Source organism: Triplophysa dalaica, chromosome 17, assembly GCF_015846415.1.
Source record: "Triplophysa dalaica isolate WHDGS20190420 chromosome 17, ASM1584641v1, whole genome shotgun sequence".
NCBI lineage: Eukaryota > Metazoa > Chordata > Actinopteri > Cypriniformes > Nemacheilidae > Triplophysa > Triplophysa dalaica.
In genome coordinates, this window is record NC_079558.1 from 19,485,742 (window position 1) to 19,509,196 (window position 23,455).

At 42.6% G+C, this 23,455-nt stretch overlaps 1 protein-coding gene across 4 annotated transcripts; it reads right to left on the reverse strand.

Moving 5' to 3' along the window:
• Positions 1–532: 532 nt before the first annotated feature.
• Positions 533–23,202, reverse strand: myof (myoferlin). 4 transcript variants are annotated; one of them, XM_056770838.1, is made up of 54 exons: positions 22,956–23,202; positions 22,810–22,865; positions 22,295–22,386; positions 19,352–19,460; positions 18,955–19,042; positions 18,770–18,882; positions 18,563–18,691; positions 18,182–18,244; positions 17,077–17,127; positions 16,969–16,999; positions 16,766–16,881; positions 16,551–16,677; positions 16,122–16,225; positions 15,103–15,171; positions 14,981–15,024; positions 14,702–14,784; positions 14,329–14,364; positions 13,658–13,782; positions 13,277–13,390; positions 13,026–13,203; positions 12,698–12,822; positions 12,518–12,627; positions 12,189–12,381; positions 10,979–11,134; positions 10,764–10,895; positions 10,525–10,688; positions 10,258–10,372; positions 10,081–10,183; positions 9,865–10,004; positions 9,615–9,785; positions 9,436–9,535; positions 9,251–9,328; positions 8,238–8,419; positions 7,990–8,145; positions 7,810–7,911; positions 7,565–7,726; positions 7,253–7,418; positions 7,056–7,132; positions 5,318–5,329; positions 5,148–5,246; positions 4,949–5,077; positions 4,716–4,871; positions 4,550–4,641; positions 4,305–4,475; positions 4,065–4,213; positions 2,449–2,588; positions 2,290–2,378; positions 2,119–2,214; positions 1,895–2,036; positions 1,712–1,811; positions 1,453–1,637; positions 1,258–1,367; positions 1,034–1,181; positions 533–947 (listed from the first exon to the last, which is right to left on the reverse strand). In XM_056770838.1, exons 1-54 carry the CDS (start codon positions 23,041–23,043, stop codon positions 909–911), a joined length of 6,105 nt encoding a protein of 2,034 aa, XP_056626816.1. In that variant the 5' UTR covers positions 23,044–23,202; the 3' UTR covers positions 533–908. The 4 variants fall into 4 exon arrangements, with proteins under 4 accessions (XP_056626816.1, XP_056626817.1, XP_056626818.1 ...); XM_056770839.1 differs by lacking the exon at positions 14,329–14,364; XM_056770840.1 differs by lacking the exons at positions 22,295–22,386; positions 22,810–22,865; positions 22,956–23,202 and adding an exon at positions 20,617–20,739.
• Between the last annotated feature and the right edge of the window lie 253 nt (positions 23,203–23,455).

Below are 23,455 nucleotides of genomic sequence, written 5' to 3' on the forward strand. Positions count from 1 at the left end.
TCCGCATCGTGGTCGCTCGCCGAGGGGTTTAAATGAGCAGTTCTGAAACTCTACAGCCTGCATAATTTCACCTGTTTAATTTTTTGCTGTATCATTGATAAACACACAATGGGCCTCAGTCATGAAACATTTGTAAATATATAAGTTAATTCCGTGTAATTTGCGCGTGAAACAAACTTCCGCCGGGTTCACAAATACTTTATAAACGTCAGATCTCATAATACAATGTGTGTGTGTGTGTGTGTGTGTGTTAATGAATTCAATCACTCATAAACATGGAGCGCGTGCACGCTCATTCACATTAGCATAATCCCGCCTTTGAGTTTACGGCTATGCAAATGAGGTCTATAGTAATCCTCTGAACTTCATTCTCTGGTTTACAATGAATGAGACCCAATGTTTTTAAATCTGTGATGGTCTCATAAGCATATTTTAATGTGTCTGGCCTTTGCGCACACGTTCATCCAAACGTTGTTTTTCAATGTAAAATGACGAGAAAAAGCCCGAATAACAATATGCAGACAATTTAACATATAATCAAGTCTTTTTTGACACCGTTTTATTCCCAGCCAACAAAACTTGAAAATGATCCGATATTTTAATACAATAAAAGTTAAACATCTTTTTCCACAATTGAAACACTTCATGGGTTGTGCACAAACATTTTAGAGATGTCCGCAAAACAACAACAACAACTGGATAAATGCATGATGTAAGATATGCAAGATATATACGTGCAACAAGCAAAAGTGACTGAACAGACACAACACAATGAACGTTGTGTTAATGCATGTGTGTAAATCATTAAAAACATGAACATTTCACAGCAAACATATTAATAGAATAGGTTTGTGTTATTGATGTTGTGATCCCCATTGATGCATGAACAACACAGTGGAACCTCATTCTCATTGAAAGGGTTTGACAATTTTCATAGAAATGTAGTTCTGTAAGAAAAAAACACACATAAACAGTTATGACTTCAGTACTGTTCATATGAATGTGATGTTATGAATGTGGAGTATTTACTCACAGGTAATGAATAGAGCAGGATTCCAATGAATAACAGCACTAAGATCAGAAGGATTGAGCCGAGGAACAGCCACTTAAATTTGCGCCAGACGATGAATTTGCAGGTCTTGCACGGATTAGTGAACCAAAAGAAAGAGGTTTCAGGTCGCCTGAGAAAACACAAATCTGATGAGGACGGTGTCACGAGTGAAATATCTCAGTCAGACAGAGACAGAAGAGTTTTACTTGGGAGGATCCAGCTTGGGGTTCATATTGGGTTCATCTCTGCCTTTTCCAGCAGGTCTTTCATCCCCTTCCTTCTCATTCACAATCTCTAGAGTCAACTCAACCTTCCCCTGTAAACAACAACAAGAACAACAGAGATTTCAATCACTGATGAACAGCGGGAGTGTGTGTTTGTGTGTGTGTTATTGTACTTACACCCAGCTCCCTCTTTCCGTTCGTCTCCATGTAACACGGCCACCATCCTCTCACTGACTTCTGCTCAAACAGAGACTTGGGTTCTGATTTTGGAGGACTCATCTCATCAGGCAACATGGCGAGAGAACATTTCTCTGATGCTTTGGCAGGATTGATGAGTCGTTGCAGATCAAGTTCAATAGCACCTGTGAGTTAAACACTGAATTAGATCTGGTTCTTTTAAAGACAGCACAAGTTCTGAGGTCAACACACATCTCACCCAGATAATCGTCCAGAGAGAATTTATCATTGTCCCATATCTGAATATTCAGTTTGGGGGGAATTCTCAACTCAGTTTTGTCAAGGTTCCAGAAGTGTTCCTGTTCAGAGGAGAGAAACAGAAGAATATTATGACGCTTGCAGACACCTTTGATTAAAAACGTTTCTGCCGATCCTTCTTTACCTTTTTCGACACAAGACAGAGTTGCTCTGCAGGCAGATACTCGAATCCAAACACAAATCTCCAGTTAAAGTTTCCATCACCATCCAGAGATCTGTAGTGCACGTCTGTCTTTTGTTTATCTTCTTCCATTCCTGCCATCCACCTGATCGATTAGAAACACGTTCCATCAGCACAAATGATGTTAAACATGAGAAAAACATCTCAAGAGATTAGTCATGGAGTACCCCTTCACATAGACGTCGCTCATGCGCTCTCCAGTAATGCTGGTTTCATCCAAAACTACATCCGTGGTGTTCCACACGATGACACGCAGAAAATACCTGACGGGAAGAAACACTGAACGTGAGTCACTGACCTCAGGACCAGATCTGAACAACACAAACCTTCCGTCTCACTTTTTGGCCTTGCGTGGTGATATGTCGAACGGAGGTCCAGAAGGCCCGAGGCTCTTGGGGAAAATGTCAACCCACATCTGAAGTCTCCCCTAGAAAACGCAGACGCAGTCAAGAATGTGTTTAACGTGTGTTTGACGCGTGTGAAATGTGAAGTCAAACCTGCGGGAGCGTCGGCTGGAAGCTGCTGTACAGAGTTCTGGTCTCCACGTGTTCTGGAACAAGACCTTGAGATCTGAGCACGTGTAGAGCCATCCGTTCACTCGCAGGACCCAGATGCTGATGAAGTTCCTTGTTCGCTTCTAAAACACAACACATTCCAACATGATGTGATCTGCACTGCAGTGTTGAACGAGAGCAGTGACGTGTGTCAAACCCCTGAGTGTTTCTGGTGTAAGAACAGCCAAACATCTTCAGCTCAAAGGGACACTTCACTCAAAAATGAAAATCTGTCATCATTTACTCACCCTCAGGTTGATTCAAACCTGTTTACATTGATTTGTTCTGTTGAACACAAAGGAAGATATTTGTAAGAATGTTATCCATTTTCAGTTCTGTGACATAAATTAAAAATAAAATATTGTATATTTGTTCTGTTGTGTTGAACACATAATGAGATATTGTGAAGAATTAATAACACAAACAATTCTCGAGCACCTTTGACTACCATTTAATTCTTCCTACTATGGCAGTCAATGATGTCACAGAACTGAAAATAGCAAACATTCTTCCAAATATCTTTCTCTGTGTTCCTCAGAAAAAAGTCTTTTATTCAGGTATGACATGACATGAGCGTGAGTGAATGAGTGCGTTTACATGCACAGTCTCCAATTATGATGACAACATGTGAGCTCAACACGTAAAACAGTTTTCTTTTATCGGGGAAAGCTCATAAACGGCTCTTCCTCTAGTCAGAGGTATTTTTTCATGCATTACTCCAATTTCGCCCTGCATGTAAACACCTTTACCGGCTTTCTCTCAGTTTTGTTTATGTGCCCAAAAGGAAGTAACTGGTAAAATAATTTGTCTCTGGAATCATGCAGCTGATGTAGAAACGGCAAATGAAGAACTATTGTTTCATCTGGAGGTACTGCGGACATGAGAAGAGATATAAACATACAGGTTCTGACTGTTTTCCCGCTGCATTTTTAATGACTAAACAGACTATTGATGGTGACATCACTGCATCCCACCAGAAACCTGATAAGTCTCAACTTTCCATGTTAACACAGGTTTCTCCGTAGCTGGTTTATTGATGTGCATGTAAACATGTGATAACAGATTACTTTTATAAACTGATTTTTATAGATATCCATTTATTTTGTGCATGTAAATGCACTCAATGATGACAGAATGTTAATTTTTGGGTGAACTATCCCCCTTTAACCATCATTTTTGCCGCTGTTTGTTTTGACCGAGGGGCAACCCTTCGATCTTTCTCGTTAAGCCAACACAGAAGTGACTTCAATTGCAATTTATTGACTTGCCACCAGAGACGGACTCCAAAACAGAGCAGAATCTCATTGAGCTCCAAGTTAAAATGGGCAACTTTACGGTAGAAAATAACAGCAAACCAGGCGCCTCAGCTCGAACCACATCCCGCCTTTTTGCCCATTTTCAATTATCCGGGAGTGATGCGCGATGCCAAGATGAAGACGAGCACCACAGCCAGCTTTAGGCTTCATTTTAAGTCTTCACAAACCTACAGGTGGCGTCACGGTCCATATTTTCTACAGTCTATGGTTTTGACATAAAGAAGCTGAAAAGACAAGAATCACCAAAGTCAGAGAGGCAATAGAGTCGCCCAGCAAACGTTAGCGTGTTTCCGTTGTCTTCACTCCTGGGTGGACTCAGTCCTTTCAGTCGGGCGTGATGCTGAAGGATCTGAGACGGTCTGAGCTGATCACGCCACTGATTGGATCCAGAACTAAAGAAAGGACAGAACAAAGACGACAGCCAATCACTGTCTGTCCTCTAAACGACATGATTTCAAGCATACGTGGAGTCACAGATCTCACATGCAGTACGTCTGCGGCAAACCACAGTAAGAACCGAAGTAAGACAGCAGACGGTTCTCCAGATCGATGACCGTCTCGCCGACCTTCTCATCACGACTCAACAGATCAAAGTCATAGATGGCGATCTTCAGGTCTTTGTCCTGAGGTAAGAAGCAGGTCATCTCAAACAATCTGAGGAGAGACACAAAATCATTCCCACGGCTGAAGTCTAAAGGTGTAAACGCCAAGCGCTGACATCACGTTACCTTCCGAACACGGGACTCAGAGTATTGGGGATGTAGTTGTCTCGGTCATCCATGGATTTTTTCCCCAAAGAGATCTTGATGTAGGGGTCACACTAATACAAACACACTTGATTCAGTTTCCCTCTTAACATCCATTCAAACGTCTGTCTGCTCTCAGATCAATTACTTTGCCGTTGTTGTCTTTGGGTTGAAGATCCACAGCTTGAACCACGTAGATCTTGACGACACACTCCTGCGGTCCGCTGTCGGGCAGCTCTGTGAACTGCTGGGGCGGAGGGGTCACCCCGGGGTCATTGGGTAACAGGTAGATCTTGAAAGAGCCCTAAACACAAAGACATCAGCACACGTCTAGAACACGACATCATGAAGAGAAGAGTGCTCACGAAACAAATACCTCACCTTAAATTCACCCACCACTTCCGGGTCTTCATCATCCACGTCACATTTCCCACGATTCAGTTTGAAGGTTTTGCAGAAATCACTCAGACCCATGAACTGCATCACATTTTCCAGCTCGGTATCGTACACCTGTACACACACGGCAAACACACGTTCAACTTGAGGAAACTAGCGCTGATGCTAAGAGCGTGAACCTCACCTCCAGCATGTCGTAACCTTTCTCCAGGTACGGGCGACACTTGTTACGTTCGCCGATAGAGGCATAAAACTTACTCCACCAATCCACGGTCTCTTTCTCCTGTCACACAAACACATCATCATCATCTGATGCTCATGAAGACTAAAGAAGTGATGTGAAAACTAACTCACCTTCTCACGCTGCTGAAAACATCAACCACATCATCACCACCGTCACACATAGAACACACACACATGGAAACATGTTACACACACTGTCAAGAAGAAAAACAAAACCAAACTCTCATTTCATCCAGGCAGACATCAGCAACTAGTGCATTAAAACCCACACAGACAAACACATAGTATACACACACACACACACACACACATATCCACACACAAATATGCACACAAATGAACATACACACGCACACACATATGAACACACATGCACAAAAACATAAGCTCAAACCGTCACACACACACACAAAAAAACGCACATACGCACACCCACAAAAATGTACACATGAACATACACTCAAACACATCCACAAAAACATACGCACACACTCACACAGGCACAAAAACTTACACACACATACACACGCATGAACACACACACACGCACCCTCTGGATCCAAAATGAGTGTTGTTGTATATAAGGTAAACACACAGATATGAATAATAATCACATGAATGTTAATAATCAGATTGATTCAATCAAAAGCAGTCCCAGATGATCACATGATTATGATGCGATTCATACACATGTACAGTAGATGAACATGACACATTCAACGGCCACACACACACGTGGATGTGACTGTCATGTTGGAACGTTCAGCACGTAACATTTGATATTCATACATGTGTAGAAGTACAGTCACAGACACACAGTCAACACAAGTGTCCACAGAGCGTTTCTGAGCGTTCCAACCTGACGACGGTTCTGATCACACACACACACACACACGATTATGAGGCTTCTATGATTATAACAAACATGAGCTGAACAAACACAATCAACAACAACAATTACACAATAAGAGCTTGATTAACTTCCTTTATTCATCATTGCTTGTGTTATAAAGATGAAGTGTGTCTCTAACATAGGGTTGCCAACTGTCACGTATTAGCCGGGACGTCCCGTATTTTGAGTCTGCCTGATTTGTTCAGTTTATTGAGTTCTGCTGATCTCACCAGTGATTGAAGCAGCAGCAGTGATCATGACACTTCACACATCTGTCATCTAATCACAGCCCCCAGACGCACATCACTTAATGTTAAGTCTGTTTCTCAATCAGTGAAGCATGCAACGCTCCCTCAGACCCCTGCGTCACACACAAACAGACATACACAGAGGCGCGCACAAAGCAGTGTTATGGGTTTTACCTATTTTTTCACAGAAATGTGCATACATAGCAACATGAATGTAGTTCATCTGCACATATGCACACAGTTTGTTACCCAGACAGACGCGTACCCTTCTATTTTATTTGTTTCTGAAAACAGAAAATATGTATATATGATGACGGCTTTATTGCGCATTTTGTTGTGTTAAAATCTTAAAATATTGTAGGCTACAGTACTGTATGTAGGCCTAACCGTTTTGAGATTAAACGCAAATACGATGCGATGACGTCATGCATATGCTAATAAGCACTGCTGCACAGATCAAATTTTGTCCCGTAATTCAAAGTCACAAAGTTGGAAACCCTACACTAACATGACTGATATATGTTAACAGTAAACATGTTGATGTTCCTTTCAGTACATACTTGCAGTGGACTAGAAGAGGCCATTTTGTCAACAGCAGCTGAGATGCCATACACAAACTGAAATCAACAAGTTAAAAGCACATTCACACACACACACACGCACACATGTTGTGTATGAGACAGACAGACAAATGTGAGATGTGCAGTACCTGAGCTTCCAGAAGAGTCTCTCTGCCGTCTTCAATGTTCACGTGAAGATCTCTGGGAGCAGCTGCCATTAAAGCCACTGAAGAAGAGACATGTGATGTTCCTTCAGATATCTGTGTGTGTTTGTGTGTGTGTGCGTGTGTGCGTATGTGTGTACGTGTGCCCGTGTATGTGTGTGTCTGTGATAGAGACTGTGTACCTTTAGAAGACAGAGCAACTTCAGCTGTGGTGACGTACGGATCACATCGAAACTCATCCAGATGAGTGATGACACACTGACCCACCACAGGCTTCCTGCCGAACGGTCTGTGATCGATCACCTTCAGCACGATAGGTGGAGTGTACATCTCCTCTTTAGGTAGAAACTGAGCACAAGAGATACAAACACTGCATCAAAGCCAGTGACACTTCTTCTAAAACAAACCTAGTGAGGCATTAAAGGATTAAAGCAGAAATAAAGCCTCCGTCACTTCAGTGAATAAAAGCTCTCGGTGTTTCAGATGATGCTCACCACTTTTAACATGAGAACGTTTCCTGGGAAGTTGGGGCTCTTCTTGATGTTTTTAATGACCGCCGTCTGAACTCTCTCTCCTCCACACTCCACCACCAGACTGGGTGAGGTGACGGGAGCCAGCTGATACGTCTTCATGTTCCGCAAACCCCACGCCAGAACCTGAAAGAGCACCAGAGCCAATGGGACTCCAGAAACACCGCACAAACAGACGATTGGATGGAATGAACGTGGGTTCCTCTGACCTCTATGGCAGTGAGCTGCACCACTGGCCGAATTCCCTGAGGAACCATGTAAAGTGTGTCTTTTCTTTTAGGCGGAGCGATGGGGACTTCAACATCACTTCCCTGTAACACAACGTAAGAGTGAAGATGTTTCCTGGTGTTCAAACTCTACGGTGTGTGATGATGAAGAGAGAGAGGGACCTTTAAGAAGAGCTCGGCGGCCACCAGCACTTCACCAGCAGACACGCTTTTCTTCATCACACACTCCCACTGAAGCTTCACACTCACACAATCCATACTGGACTTCAGAGTCACCACAGGAACACATGAACACCTGCCCAACATCTCATCTTTACCCTGACAACACAACACACAACACATCACAGTCAATATCAAAACTACACTGCACTGATCATGATGGCCCTTCACGTGAACACTCGCATACAGACCACTTGATCGCTGTCAAAGATTTCCAGAAGCACTAGCGGTGGGCTCTGAGCCAGAGTCTGAGGGTCTCCGTAAATCTCCAGGTTTTTAAAGATCAATGTCTGATCCCAGGTGGGGTTGAGGGTGCTTTTGATGGTCTCAGTTGTCTGACTCTGATGCAGGAATGAGACGTGAACATACGGGTCTGTGGATTAAAGTCACATGGTATCAGTCGTGCGGTGGGAGAGAGAGAGACAGTGACCACGTTTACATGGACGTCAGTAATCTTATGATCTGTCTTATTCTGAGTAAACTGATATTAGGATGAATGTGTTAAAGTGAGTTGCTTTAAGAATAGACGTCACATGCATAGGGTTAGGGTTAGGCATATGTCATCACGTCCCTAAGCGATGCCGTTCCACGTTCCCTCCAATTTCATGTATCAACCAATACTTTGTCTTCGTCATTTATTTTCTAGAATTTTTCTTTTTTCCCGTTCGGACCAAAAATGTGCATTCTTGCTTGAAGGCATGTTGTTTGGAGTAAAACCAAACGTCTGTCCACTGCTGTGTGTGTGTGTGTGTGTGACCAGTCGCAATGTGCCCCCAAAGTTCCTACGCACCAGTGATAGTGTGATAAGGTGTTTACATGCACCGCACTTCCATAATGCCTCTAAAATGAGAATAAAGAGAGCTTTATGATGACCTCAATCTGAGTACGGAGAATGTGGCGCTGACGTCACGCCATGTTAAATGCTGGCTGTCGCGGTCATATTGGTAGGTGGTCGCGGCTCGTTTCTGCCAGTGAGTTAATTTTTCAAAGTTGATCCGTTTGACATATTTTTCACCGCTTCTAATTCTCTTCACACCACTGTACGCAAAAGAAAGGTGAGAGCCATAGGAGAAAAAAAACAATGGCTAGTAAACAACCTCCGAAGATGCACCATGACGTCGAATGACAAGCTCTTTTGTCCTAATCCTGTTCATATCACATTATTATTGTCCATGTAAACGTGTTCACTGATGTGTTTGCAGACCTGAGTAGCTGTCTTTATCCAGAGCTGGAAGATTTCTGGCCTGAAACACATGAACCCTCAGATGATACGTGTACAATCCTGAATGAAACAAAGAGAGGTGAATGAAGATGACAGCAGGTCATTGTGTGTCAGTCATGTGCAATAGCTTTCTTCTCTTCATGATGTGTGTAGTGCGTCAGACTCACGCTCAAATGTACACGACGCAGTGGGTGTGTTTCCTCCAAACTGAAGGGAAGAATCTGCTTTAGACGTTTTCTCTTCAGCTTTAGACTCTGTGTCCACTCCCTGTGAAACACATGCACTCATCAGCTCATAAACATGGCCATTATTTCATCACATGCACTGAACCAGCGGTGATGCTAACCAGCGCCCCCTCCAGTCTGAAGATGGCTGACGCTCCAAGTCGTTCGGCCGGCGACATCCTCCTCCTCCATCGGCGACGTCTGAACGTGTCAGATGAGCGCTGCTGCTGATGAAACTTCCAGCCAATGAGAGACGAGTATTCCCAGCCCTCTGGATCTGCATCATCTTTCTTCTACACATCAAACAAAAGCAGACCGTCACACACCACACGTGTGCTTCACACATCACATGGCTTGTGTTTGGACACTTGCATCGGCCGCCGTCTTGGCACCGGGAGTCTTCTTGCGAGGGCGGATCATTCTTCTGCGCCGGTGCACGTGGTACATCTTCTCAGCAGGCACCCAGGATTTGGGTTTGTTATCAGGTGGGACCGTGACTCCATATTCCCAACCTAAATCCACAAAGATCACAAACGTTCAGAGAGAGCCGAGACTTGAGTCTCAGATGAGATGATGTGGATGTCACACCTTTCTCGTCCACGGCTCTGTTCACATCAGAGGTCCAGTTCTCCTGCCACTGCCAGCCGGCCGGACACTGGACCTCAGCAGGACTCTGAACCTTCTCTCCATTCTGAAAACAAACAACACTTACACAGATACTGACTGAATGTGAAGAAGTTTGATCATCACACACATGATATTCACCACATCAGTGTAGGATTCAGCCGCAGGCTTCCATTCTCCTCCTGGGAATCTGCTCTCGTTCTCATAAACCTCATCCAGAAACTCTGTGTGTCCAGCGTCCGCTTCAGCCAGAAGACTGACAACAACAACAACAACAACAACAACACGTGACATCAAAACGCAGGAGGTCGTAAGGGTGTTTCTGTGCTTCTCCTCACGTCACCAGAATCATCACATTTATGAACAGGTGTATAAGGATGTGTGTGTGTGAGAAGGAAATCATCTTACGATCTTTCTGGATCAACTTTCCATTCTCCTTCCCACTCCCAACCCACAGGGGGCAGAAAATACTCCTGCTTCAGTTTGACCTTCCCCGTCACGTCAGAGAATTTACTGCGGTTCAACAGTCCAGTCGTCCCCCATTTCCCCAAAACCTGCGCCTGATTCTCATACTGAACACACACGAAAACATTTAGTGCAGATATCTCACTCTCTAAACCCATCTAAACATGTGAGGTCATCATCACCAGTTCTGCAAACACATTAAAGGTCCCCTCGGCAAACGGATTAAACTTCTTCTCATCTGCAGCCAGACCCAGCCACATGTTGACACGGATCTGAGCGGGAATCTTCAAACCCTCGTTCTTGTCCATGGGAAACTGTCAGCGAACACAAGAAAGCACATACGTGACGTGACGCAGAGGATGTTTTGTTCATCAGAGGTGTGTGAGCGTGAGAACACCTGCATGAAGATGCTTCGAGTTCTGCCGCAGTCTCGTCCACACGCCTGTTGACTGTGAGATGAAAAGAGGATGTGATGAGCCGGGACGCGAGCGTAGGCTACCCTCTTCTCTCCTCTCAACATCCAGATGATCACATCAGGCATACTGTTCTGAGGCTTCACAACACATCACATGATCACCGGTTATTTTCATTATGTAACACGGCTCCAGAGACAGACACAAATGATGAATGCACATATAATCAAACGGTCCGCAGCTAGATTTATCAGATCAAAAGGTGTGTGATGTTTTGTAAATCAGTCTGTGTTATATTCATATCATCAATCGTTAATGGTAGGGGTGGGCGATCTAGAAAAAAAAATCAAATCACGATTTTTTCCAGATAGATCACGATTCACGATTTTATCGCGGTTCTTCTTCAAATTGGTTTTAAGGCTATTTTGCAAATTAAAGGGGCTTCAATACAGCCAAACTAAGTCCCCATATAAAAATATACTCTTTACCATTTATATTTTGAAGAATATTTTAATCAAGTTAATATTTAATGCAAGTGCAAGACCATAAATCAGCTGTTAGCAAAAAACTTTACATTTTGAATTTTGTTTTTCATCTTGTTGCGGCACTCGGAGTAAAGCTGTGGAATGGGCGTGGAGGATAAATATTTTTGGCTGGGTATTTCGTAACGTGGTTCTACGACTTTGAGCAGTTTTTTAAAGCCCTCATTTTCCACAGTCTTTATGGGATTCATGTCTTTGGCCAGGTAAAATGCGACCGCGTCAGTGACATCTTTCCAGCGCTTGTTCATTCTGTCATACGGATACGGAGTTCCTTTCTCAAATGGTTCTTTCGCTAAAGTCGTTGTTTAAGCCTTTTAGACTTTAGCCTTTAGCCTGATGTAGAATTTTTTTTAGGGACCAAGTCCTCCGTGTTTCCCTCCATCTTCACTGACCGCGTCACTTAATCTTACTGAATTCACAAGCAACGTATACGAGCTTGTTAACATGGCGCAATCTATCGCAAGTATGTTGACGAATTCTATAGAACACTACTATATAGGACGATTTAACGATTTTCCCGAAAAAGTGGATCGTGCAGTCATTTTAATCGTTCGCGATCTAATATCGTCATATCGCACACCCCTAGTTAAAGGTGTGAGTTTATTTTGATTTATTTAATGTTTGAATACAGTGACGTCAGATGTGAACACACCTCTTCAGCCAGTTGTTTGAGTTTGTTCAGCCAGCTCTCAATGATGCTCACACACTTCTGAACGTCTGTGGCCTCTTCAAACAGAAGTCTGGCTCCATCAAAGATGTTCTTCAGACAACCGTCCCGTAACTTCTTCATCTGAATGTCCAGAGCCGTGAGGTTGGGCTTCCCCTCCAGATCGGGAATTTTACAGCTGAAGACATAAAGACAAACACTTCATGTAACTGTGACATTGCATAAAATCACAACACACTGAACAGTCTAATACATCATCATCTTCATCATGATGCTCTACCGCCTCATTATCATCATCCTCATGACTTCTATACCTGCTGAGATCTTCCAGTAAGTGATTGATGAGTCTCATCCAGATCTCCACCAGTCTGGTGTCCGAGGCTTTGGACTGAATCTCTGTCTTTAACAGAGTCAGGTTTGTTTGCTGAAATAACAGTGAGATTTGTGTTAAATCCCAGTGACAGCCGTGACTGTCATATGATACCCTGACTTACTAAACGTTCAGAGATGTAGAGGAGAATGTTGAGGGAATCCAAGCGATGACTGATGTCCTCCCAGAAGGATGTGATGGCCACCACAGGTTTAGTGTCGCCCCACGGCAGATAATAATAATTATTACCTGAAAACAAGCAAACCAAAGAAAACAAAGATGTTGGAGTTTTTACGATCACTTCTCTGACCAGTCACGTCTGCTGTGCCATCTTTCTCATGTTTGTGTGAACATCAGCTCTTCCTCTACACACTTGCAGATGATGTGTAGACTCATGTGTGAGTGTGTAATGTAAAGGAGGATATGGTATGTTTCTGTAGGTAAGAGCTCACCGTCAAACATGGCGCAGCTGAACTGAGTGCTGGAGGCCAGAGGTTTACATGTGGAATCCATTATGTTGCCGTAGTTTCCGATGCTGACTTCAAACTGAATGGGTTCTCCAGGTTCTTGTATCATAGTGGCGCTGTGGAACACTGCACACAGACAAAACTTCCGTCTGCGCTGGTATTTCTATCACAAACAAACACAACATGTGTCAATGAAAGCTGTCTGTCCTACAGAAACTCTTCAGAGAGAGACGTACCTGAACAACCAACACATCATCACTGGACAGGTCTTCAACACTCTTCTCAGCCTTTCCATCTAGTTTAGTGGAGAGTTCAATCAGAATCCTGCCTCTGTAAGCGGCTCCTTCAGTCTGACATCAGTCACAAACATCACACAACACACAACAGAAGAAAGACACGCACACACACAATAAACATGAGGATAATATAAGAAGATCTCACAAACGTCTGATTAATGTAATGCAGCATACAGCTGATGCAGAATCAACTCTAATATGATTCTACAGATTATATATGAAGAGTTTGGTTCCAAAATGAGTTTTAAAAATTAAAAACAGAGTCAACTAACACAATAAAGTGTTTGTCTCCCACAGTGCATTCAGATGGTCAGATGTTACCTTGCCTAAATTCAGCTCTTCATATGGGTCAGATAAGTTTGTGAATTCTCTCAGACTGCCGTACAGATTGATGTAACACGGGCCAAACGTGGGCAGAAAGCCCATCTCAGATTCCCCCGTCTCTCCTGTCAAACAACACAACATCTGTCACAAACTCACACCGCCTCACTTCCTTCATTTAAAGGGTTTACACGGACATATTAGTGTTATTATGGAAGCAGAGAGCAGCGTTCAGTGCTGTTAAATACAAATTGTGAGTTCATTCATGCTACACGTCACATGCCAGTGACACAGAAGATGAGTGCGTGTGTGTTCATTCACAGACGGTGTGCAGACGTACAGTCTTAAAGTGACAGTGCAGTCATTTATTCACAATCACGTGTTTGTATGTGACTCTTCCTTCAGTGAAACACAAGAGAAGATATTTTGAGAAATGTCACGGTGGTTTTGATAATCAACATTCTTCAAAAAATCTTCTGTGTGTTCTGCAGATAAAGAAACTCATACAGGTGTGACATGACGTGAAGATGAATATATGACATCAGAATTCTCGTTTTTGATGAACCGTCATCTTAAAATGTTAGACGTGTTAAATGTTTCTAAGTCAAGCAGCATGAAGACGAGCAGATTTTCCTGTCGAGATTTTTTTAGAGTCAGTAAATCTTTTTAACCTGTTTTTGATGACACTCCATATTCTGACAGATCCTCTATCACAGAGAAAACAATAAACGTTATTAAGGAGGAGCGCTTCGCACGGACCTTCAAATACACATGACGTTTATAAGAATGACTTTTAAAGGTGAAGAGTATCATTTTCACACCAAACAAAACTGCAAATGAAAGAAATGTGTGAAATAAAGAACTGAAGCATGAGAGAATGTGTGTGTGTGTGTGTGTGTGTGTGTGTGCCCAGTGTCAGGTCTGAACGTGAATCAGAATATGTGTCCGACACCTCACCGTGCCTCAGTCTCAATACAGTACCATCAGTGAAACTGCACCTTTAATACAATCAGATAACTCAAAAATTTACATCTCATGTTATACCTTCAACTTCACCACCAGAGGACGCTATTTTGGTCAGATCCAGATATGTGGTGCCTATGGCATCATTCCCAGAGAGACGATCCCTGAGGAAGAGAGAGAGAGAGAGAGGTCAGATTTTCCACTGTGCTCTGGTGTATGTGGGAGATTGTGAGTGAGACGATTATGTTATGAGTCACACTATCTGTCTGTGTCCTCCACCCAATCTGACCAAACTCTAACCCCCCCCACACACTCCACCCGCTCACATTCCTGGGAATAACACATCACAGATCAACTTACCAGTCAAACACAGTCAGCTTTATTCTGTCACACATGGACGGGAACTGAAACACACACAAACAGAGTTAACAAACACATGACGAGTACATCATCCTCCTCATCATCATCATCCTGATCATTACCTTAACCTGAAGATTGAGCTGCTGATTCCACTCAGGGTTTGCATTCTTCTCTATGATTTGTGTGGACAGCTGGAAGTGATGTCCGAGTCAATGTCAAACGCAGACAGAAGAGTCAGTGTGATATCGTGGTTCCTACACATTTTACATTTGGAAATTCCAAAAATCTAACTGTTCACATGTTTATTATTATGATATGTGACACTGGAGCACAAAACCAGTCTTAAGTATCACAGGAACATTTTTAGTAATCGCAGGTAAAAATTACAGATTTTCTTTCATGCCAAAAATCATTAGGATGTAGTAAAGATCATAAAAGATATTTTATGAATGTCCTACTGTAAATGTATAAAACTTTATCTTTGTGAGTGGATGGTCTGTTACAGTGCCTCAGATAAACATCTTCAAAGGTGATTTTCTCAATATTTAGATTCTTTTGCACCCTCAGATTCCAGCTGTGTAAACAGTTCTTGTTCCTCCAGATAGTGTCCGATCCTAACAGACCATATATCAATAGAAAGCTTATTTCTCCAGCTTGACCCTTAAGTCTGGTTTTGTCGTCCAGGGTCACATATGTTGCCGAATAATCCCTGGACTGTCAGATCTATAGCTCATACAAATGAATGAACACCAAAGCAGCACATGCTCAATGCACAACATTTTGTTGTAATTTAGTGCTTAGTGATAATAATTTGTCAAATAAATAACCGTAAACCTTCAACCCACAGCACCAGAAGGATTGATGAAATAGCAAGCAGTTCTCCAGCAGATTTGTTCAAGCGCTGATCTTTTGGCAGTGCTCAAAAACATGCTCCAAACTTCATAAAAATACATTTATTATCAGCAATTCTTTTTTTATTTTAGAAAACCGAACAGGGCGAGAGTCTGGAAACTCGTAATTTTCTCCATACTCAATTTGATTTTTTTCATACTAATCCAGACCTGGAAAACGATCAAATAAAAATCCATCCTTTTCCCAACCCCGTAGAAACCCTGAATATGTGTTGGTAGGGGGGCAGTACCTTTTTTCCAGCAAATGACACCTCAACAAATGGATCCACCAGATTTTTCTTATTTTCCTGACCACCAAACACTTCCTTTATAGTTTGACTGATGGAGTCGTCCACTGAAAACACATTCACTCACATTACAGCGGCAGTACTCTTGAATGCCCCGCCCCCTAACACCACTTGATACTCAAATAAATCCTTTCAGATGTGTCTGTACCAGAATTCCTGTTCCAAGAGTGAAACTCACTGTGTTCATGTGGTGTATTGTTTAAATGTATGAAGATATATTCTCATCAAACATGAGTGTACCGTACAGTATTACTGTATACAGATGTTGAAATGATGTGACCTGTGAGCATATCTTTGTTTTAATCTATTCCGCACATCCAATAAGAAGAGTTGTGATGTAGATGTCTGTGAGTAATAGAATGCCACTCATACTCTGAGGGATGTCCTCGGCTCGAAACACTTTCACATTGAGCGTGACCCATCTGAGAGAGACACCAGCGGGCAGCAGCAGATTACTCTCCACGTCATCTTTATCATTGTCCTGTTCCTTCTTCTCCACCTGACAAACACACATGAGCTGAAGAGATCAACAGACTTCATGAACATCACAAAACATTCAGACAAAAGAGATGAAGAGACGGACGTACAGGTGCTTCATCTCCTGATCCCAACACAAACATGCTGACTTTAAGATAGCCCTTCGCTCCAGAGCTGGAGTCATCAGGATCACTCAGAAGAACCCATTTCTTCATGAGACAATGAGCTGAAAGAACAAGATCAAACCATCAGTCCGGTCCAATCCAGTCTAGTCTAGTCTAGTATAGCAGCAGAGGAACGCTCTGAACATTACCTGTTTCTTCATAGATGTAACTCACATCAATCTACAGAAGAGAATCAGTTATGAGTCATGATGTTTCTCAAAGACAATCTGACACATTACAACACTGAACAACATCACCTTAAATTCTCCCATCAGACTGTCTGCTCTGAATGAAGACGCATTATAAACCTGCAGAAAACACACACACACACACAAACGTACACACGCACACAAACACATGTACACAGAGACACACATACACAGAGACACACATACACAGAGACACACATACACAGAGACACACATACACAGAGACACACATACACAGAGACACACATACACAGAGACACACATACACAGAGACACACATACACAGAGACACACATACACAGAGACACAAATACACAGAGACACAAATACACAGAGACACACATACACAGAGACACACATACACAGAGACACACATACACAGACATGCATGAACGCACGCACATGCACACAGACACACATACACAGAGACACACATACACAGAGACACAAATACACAGAGACACACATACACAGAGACACACATACACAGAGACACACATACACAGAGACACAGAGACACACATACACAGAGACACACATACACAGAGACACACATACACAGAGACACACATACACAGAGACACAAATACACAGAGACACACATACACAGAGACACACATACACAGAGACACACATACACAGAGACACACATACACAGAGACACACATACACAGAGACACACATACACAGACACACACATACACAGACATGCATGAACGCACGCACATGCACACAGACACACATACACAGAGACACACATACACAGAGACACACATACACAGAGACACACATACACAGAGACACACATACACAGAGACACACATACACAGAGACACACAGACACACATACACACATACACAGAGACACACATACACAGAGACACACATACACACATACACAGAGACACACATACACACATACACAGAGACACACATACACAGACATGTATGAACGCACGCACATGCACACAGACACACGCACACACACATGCAGACACAGGGACACAAATGCACACATAAGAGATGCACACACACACACAAAGAGACAGACACGCACAGACACTTTAAAATACTCATCCTGCTCAGACGCTCATATCATTTAAAAGACCTCCACACTACAGAATGTTGGCATTAGAGAATACGTTTTTCTCACCCGAAAACTGATGTTTTCATCAAACAGATCTGACGGTAACATGTTGACATTAAAGAAGAAGATCTGTGAAGACAAGTGTTTACTGACCAACAACACAAGCATTAACACTCGATCGAGACTAAAACAGATGTCAGAGATGTGTGAACTGAAATCATATCTTTCAATATATCAATGCCACTGTTTTGACTCAACATGCACACATGTTTACAAACACTACTTAACGTCCTAATGTAACTAAGACTTAATGCCAATGTGTGAAAGCGTCCTGTGATTGGATAATATTACACTGGGGTGCAGGATCAGTCACAAACGCAGTTTGTTGATCAATATTTGTAGGAACAGAAAGACTGAAAAAGATATGATGTGAAATGTGATGTGTACCTGGTCAAAGTAGGGATTGTTTCCTTTCTTAATGCGTGTTCTGTGAGTCTCTGAACACAAGTGAACCTTCACCACAGGTCTGATGTTATTTCCAGATAACTGACGGCCCTCGATCACCCGCACACGGATCTTAACATGACAATAAAACACATGTCTAGAACAGTGACGCTGAGAGACTCAACACAACACACGTGAGAGAGACGCCACCTGAAAGTCCTGAGGTTTATTAGGCAGACTATGAGGTTTTCTGCCGCTGATCTTCAGTCTCGGTCCAGATTCAGCAGACGTCACGCCAGCATCAGTACCGTCTGCATCTCCCGCTGAAACACATCCACACGTGACTGACCCCTTCACATTAAAGCCTTCAAACCTTCATCTGACAGAAGACTCACCGGTGTGCCCGCCTCCGTCCGGCTGATCAGGTGCGTTTGACACAGAGCTGACCGGTGGCTCATAAGCGATCACCATACTGATAGTGGCCTGTAATACATCATCATCAGAATAATCGCATGATATCAGACGCTGACACAAAGCTCATCTGATGTGTTGATCGGAGATGTTTTGTGATGATCAAAGTCAATGTTAAAGGGCATGTTTGAATAACACTCAGTATGACATCATTACTTCACTGTCCAGTCATGTGATGCCATGACCATTGATCTCTATGACCTGTTTAGTGTGGACTTTAATAAGAGTGAGAGATGCTGGATCATCAGACTCTGACACTGAACACTTTCTCTGTTTCTGTGGGTCATGGATGTTTTCTGTGTGATGTATAGAAACACTCACTCCGATGTTCTTTCCACTTTCATCCAGCAGAGGAGAGTTTTTCAGCGGCAGAGACTTCACCTGACCACCAGCAAGATCCTTCAGAGACACTTTTACACTTCCAATAAACCTAAAACAACACAATCACAATCAATCCCTGGTTTGACTGATATCCGTGATCTGTCTCATCTACAGCACACAACATGTTTCAGTACAACATCAGCTTAAATATGCCACAGTAACAATCACCTGTGTGACCTCACAACATTGTGTGTGCTGCTGGAGTTACTGTGGAAACACTCACAGAAATAACACACGTCTTATTAACAACACACTTGATCAAACAACACTCCTTCTGTGACCAAATCAACCAGAAGTTCATCAAACACATGAGCGGAGAACATTCATCTGAAATATCCTCCAAGAGTCAATAACACCACCCAATGTACACCACCGCCAACAGTACACACACACACACACACTCACACTCACTCACTCACACACACACGCACATAGAAACACACACAGAAACACATGCACGAACATGCTCACACACGCACTCACATACACACACACACACATATATAGAAACACACACAGAAACACATGCACGAACATGCTCACACACACACTCACATACACACACACATATAGAAACACACACAGAAACACACGCACGAACATGCTCACACACGCACTCACATACACACACACACACACACACATATAGAAACACACACAGAAACACACGCACGAACATGCTCACACACACACTCACATACACACACACACATATAGAAACACACACAGAAACACACGCACGAACATGCTCACACACGCACTCACATACACACACACACACACATATAGAAACACACACAGAAACACACGCACGAACATGCTCACACACGCACTCACATACACACACACACACATATATAGAAACACACACAGAAACACACGCATGAACATGCTCACACACGCACCGACACACTCGCACTCGCACTCACACAAGCACACATACAGAAACACACATGTACACTTACACAGAAACGCGCTCACGGATGCAGCACACAAACGTACGCACACACACTCACACACACACCTTTTATAAACATCAGCACTATTGACAAGTGTATTTGTTCAAAATAATTTTGTTTCCATGAGCCAGATCACAATTTTCTATCAAATAACAACAATATTCATCTCCGTTACACAAGAAAAGTCCAAACTAGATTGAGAAACATTTGTGCCAAAGCAAATATTTAAAGCAAAGTGAACCGCACCCTCCATCATGACATCATCACAGGCTCTGTTGAGTATAGACATCTGAAGTGGAATACGTGGACATTCCCTCAGGATGTTTCCCTGCTCACACATAGGAGACGATCACAGTCGATGTGTGTCACGTCAGTGTCCATGTGCGCTCAATATACTGCACAATCTTCACAAAGACACCTTTGTTCCTTTCACTGGTCCTGGAACGGATGTGATCCCAGAAACCAGCAGATAGAATCACGAGAGTGATGTGAAGCCTCCGTGTGTCAAACCTCGGTCAACATCTACAGGAACATTCATCATCACTCAAAACCACACGTGTGTGTAGAGCACATATGATTCCTCCATTAAAAACACATCTCAACAAGAAATACTTTTGTCCGTTTGACTTGTGTGTGTCTGAAACATGTTCATCTCTCTGAAGTATCTGATACGTTAGGTGATGTTTTGATCATGTGTGTACTGATGTCTAATGATGTGTTCACATGGAGAACTTCTGTCACATTTACCAGAGTAAACAGAAAGTCAAAGACAGAAAGAGCTTCAGGTTATTTACTCATGATGACACACAGCTAGATTATAAAACTAAGAACTTCACAACACACTTTGCTTTTCAAACATTTCATAAAGAAATGTGCAGCACAAAATGAGAGTAAAGAACAGTGAACTAATAATGACAAACACAGAATATACTGTGTATATATATATATATATATATATATATTGATCTTTGTTATCATGATATGAAGTGACTCATAAAGTCCACACGTATTTAATGACTGTGATGTCAAGAACAAGAATAAGTTCTTCCATAGACACAAGACATCTAAGACAGAAAACTGCAATCAGACGCTTTCAATAAAACACTGAGAAACCTGAGAGAACACTGAGACTCATGGGAAATCTCTCCAGACCTGTACTTATGTGCAATCCTGCACCCACATCACAATAAACACACAAACACACATCACTGATCCTCTAACAACTCTACACATGCCATGTTATTCACACACAACTCCACGAGAAAAACACGCCATGATCTACACATGACATAAAGGTTTTATATGATCATATAAATAGTGTAGATATCCGTCCATGAGCCGGTCTGTGATGATTTACATGAATGTAAATGTCAGCTGAACTTCTGTGACTGAACACACAGATTTGCGTCTAATGATGTTCTTCAAGAATCAAAGAAAGGTTTCATAAGAGTGACATTTGAGTTCAGTGGCTTAATAAATCACTTCTGCACATGTGCAGTGCGTCTGAACTTTCTTCATGCAGTGATGTGTTACACTGAAGAAACATGTGTGAACACCATCATCATCATCATCACACACACAATACTTCCGTCTACATATAAACACATGCAAAACACTACAGTAACTTCCTCAACAGCGTCATTTAAATAGTGAACAACACATAACCACATTATCAACATCAATTGTGTGTTTTGTTCCTGCGTCTGGTCACAATCCTCAGGTCAATGTGATCATACAGTATATTCATGTAGTCAACTCTCTTATACTCACTGTAAAAACACCTGATAAAACACACTGATAAAATACACTGATAAAACACACTGAGGCTGAAAGGCGAGCAGGTACACGAGCAGTTGAGCTTGTGTGAGGTCTTTGCGTCAGCTTTACTTTATTTGACATGTGGGAGCGCTTGAGCAACACTTACTTGTCTTTGCCAAGAGTCTCGAAATCTTTTACAATCACATCGATGTAAGACGCAGAATCCAGAGGAACACCTTTAAGATCAAACTCTAGTGTCTGACAGGACAAACAAAAACGCACAACAGCTGTAAATCAATCACAATTTCGCGGCGCTGCGCATACTGATCCGAATATGACATCGAGGTATCGCGAGAGCTGTGCTTTGGGAACACCGTCTCGCGATACCCCGATGTCATCCTCCGATCGGTCTGCGCAGCGTGATTAAAACACACAGTGTCTGCAGGAATGTTGTAAAAACATTAGCTGTGCACATAAGCCACATACATAAACTCATGTATATTCAATGGAATACACTACAAGACTTAAAAATCTGAACAGACATCATACACACTTACATAGAAAACAACACGTGATAAATTCTGCAGACTTTCTTTAGCAAATCCACAGTGAAAATCTGAGCAAAAGTTTTGTAGTGTTTTCCAGCCACAACACACAGAAAAGTGTTTGAAACCGTCTCACCTCATTCCACACCGGATTCACTTCATTGCTGATGCTTTTGGTCTTCTTCTTTTGCTCTGAAATGAAAATCAATGCATCCGGTGAGAGCTGATATATGGATTGATGGAGAACACGCGATCACTCATGATGACGCTCGTGTGTTTCACCTTTAAACACGACAGATGTGACGGGATCGGGGCTGCCGAGCTTCTTCTTGGGCAGACCGGCCGCGGACTCGAGCGCCACGCGCAACATGACCTGAGAAGTGTGTTTAATTCACTCGTGTGTGAAGTGTTCAGAGGAACGAGGATGTGAGGGGTGTGGACTTCATCAGATCTGAACACACCTGCTGCATTCACTTCTGAGAGCGGATGTCACGCGCACACACACACTTTACAGTATTAAAGAAACTTTAATTTATCATTTCACACTTCACGCACCATCATTCAGTGTCAGTGTGAGGGAACGTTTGACACAAAACTCTGATTTGATTGACAACTTCACACATGAAGCAAAAGCGCCACCCAGCGGCTCACTGCACACATCACATGACCGATGATGACTGAACGGATTGTGGCTGCAAAACAATTAAAATAGTTAATCAGCGCTGCTACTCTTATCACTGGATGTGTTTATAGGTGATAAGAATTCATTTTGTGTGAAGAAG

What these genes read in the sequence shown, in the direction of transcription:
- myof (XM_056770838.1), bottom strand. Translation starts at nt 23,043, where the DNA reads ATGTTGCGCGTGGCGCTCGAGTCCGCGGCCGGTCTGCCCAAGAAGAAG. An exon ending in TCTACATCTCTGAACGTTTA is followed by an intron (nt 12,628 to 12,697) that starts GTAAGTCAGGGT and finishes CTGTTATTTCAG; the next exon opens with CAAACAAACCTGACTCTGTT. An exon ending in AAGTGGTGGGTGAATTTAAG is followed by an intron (nt 4,872 to 4,948) that starts GTGAGGTATTTG and finishes CTTTGTGTTTAG; the next exon opens with GGCTCTTTCAAGATCTACCT.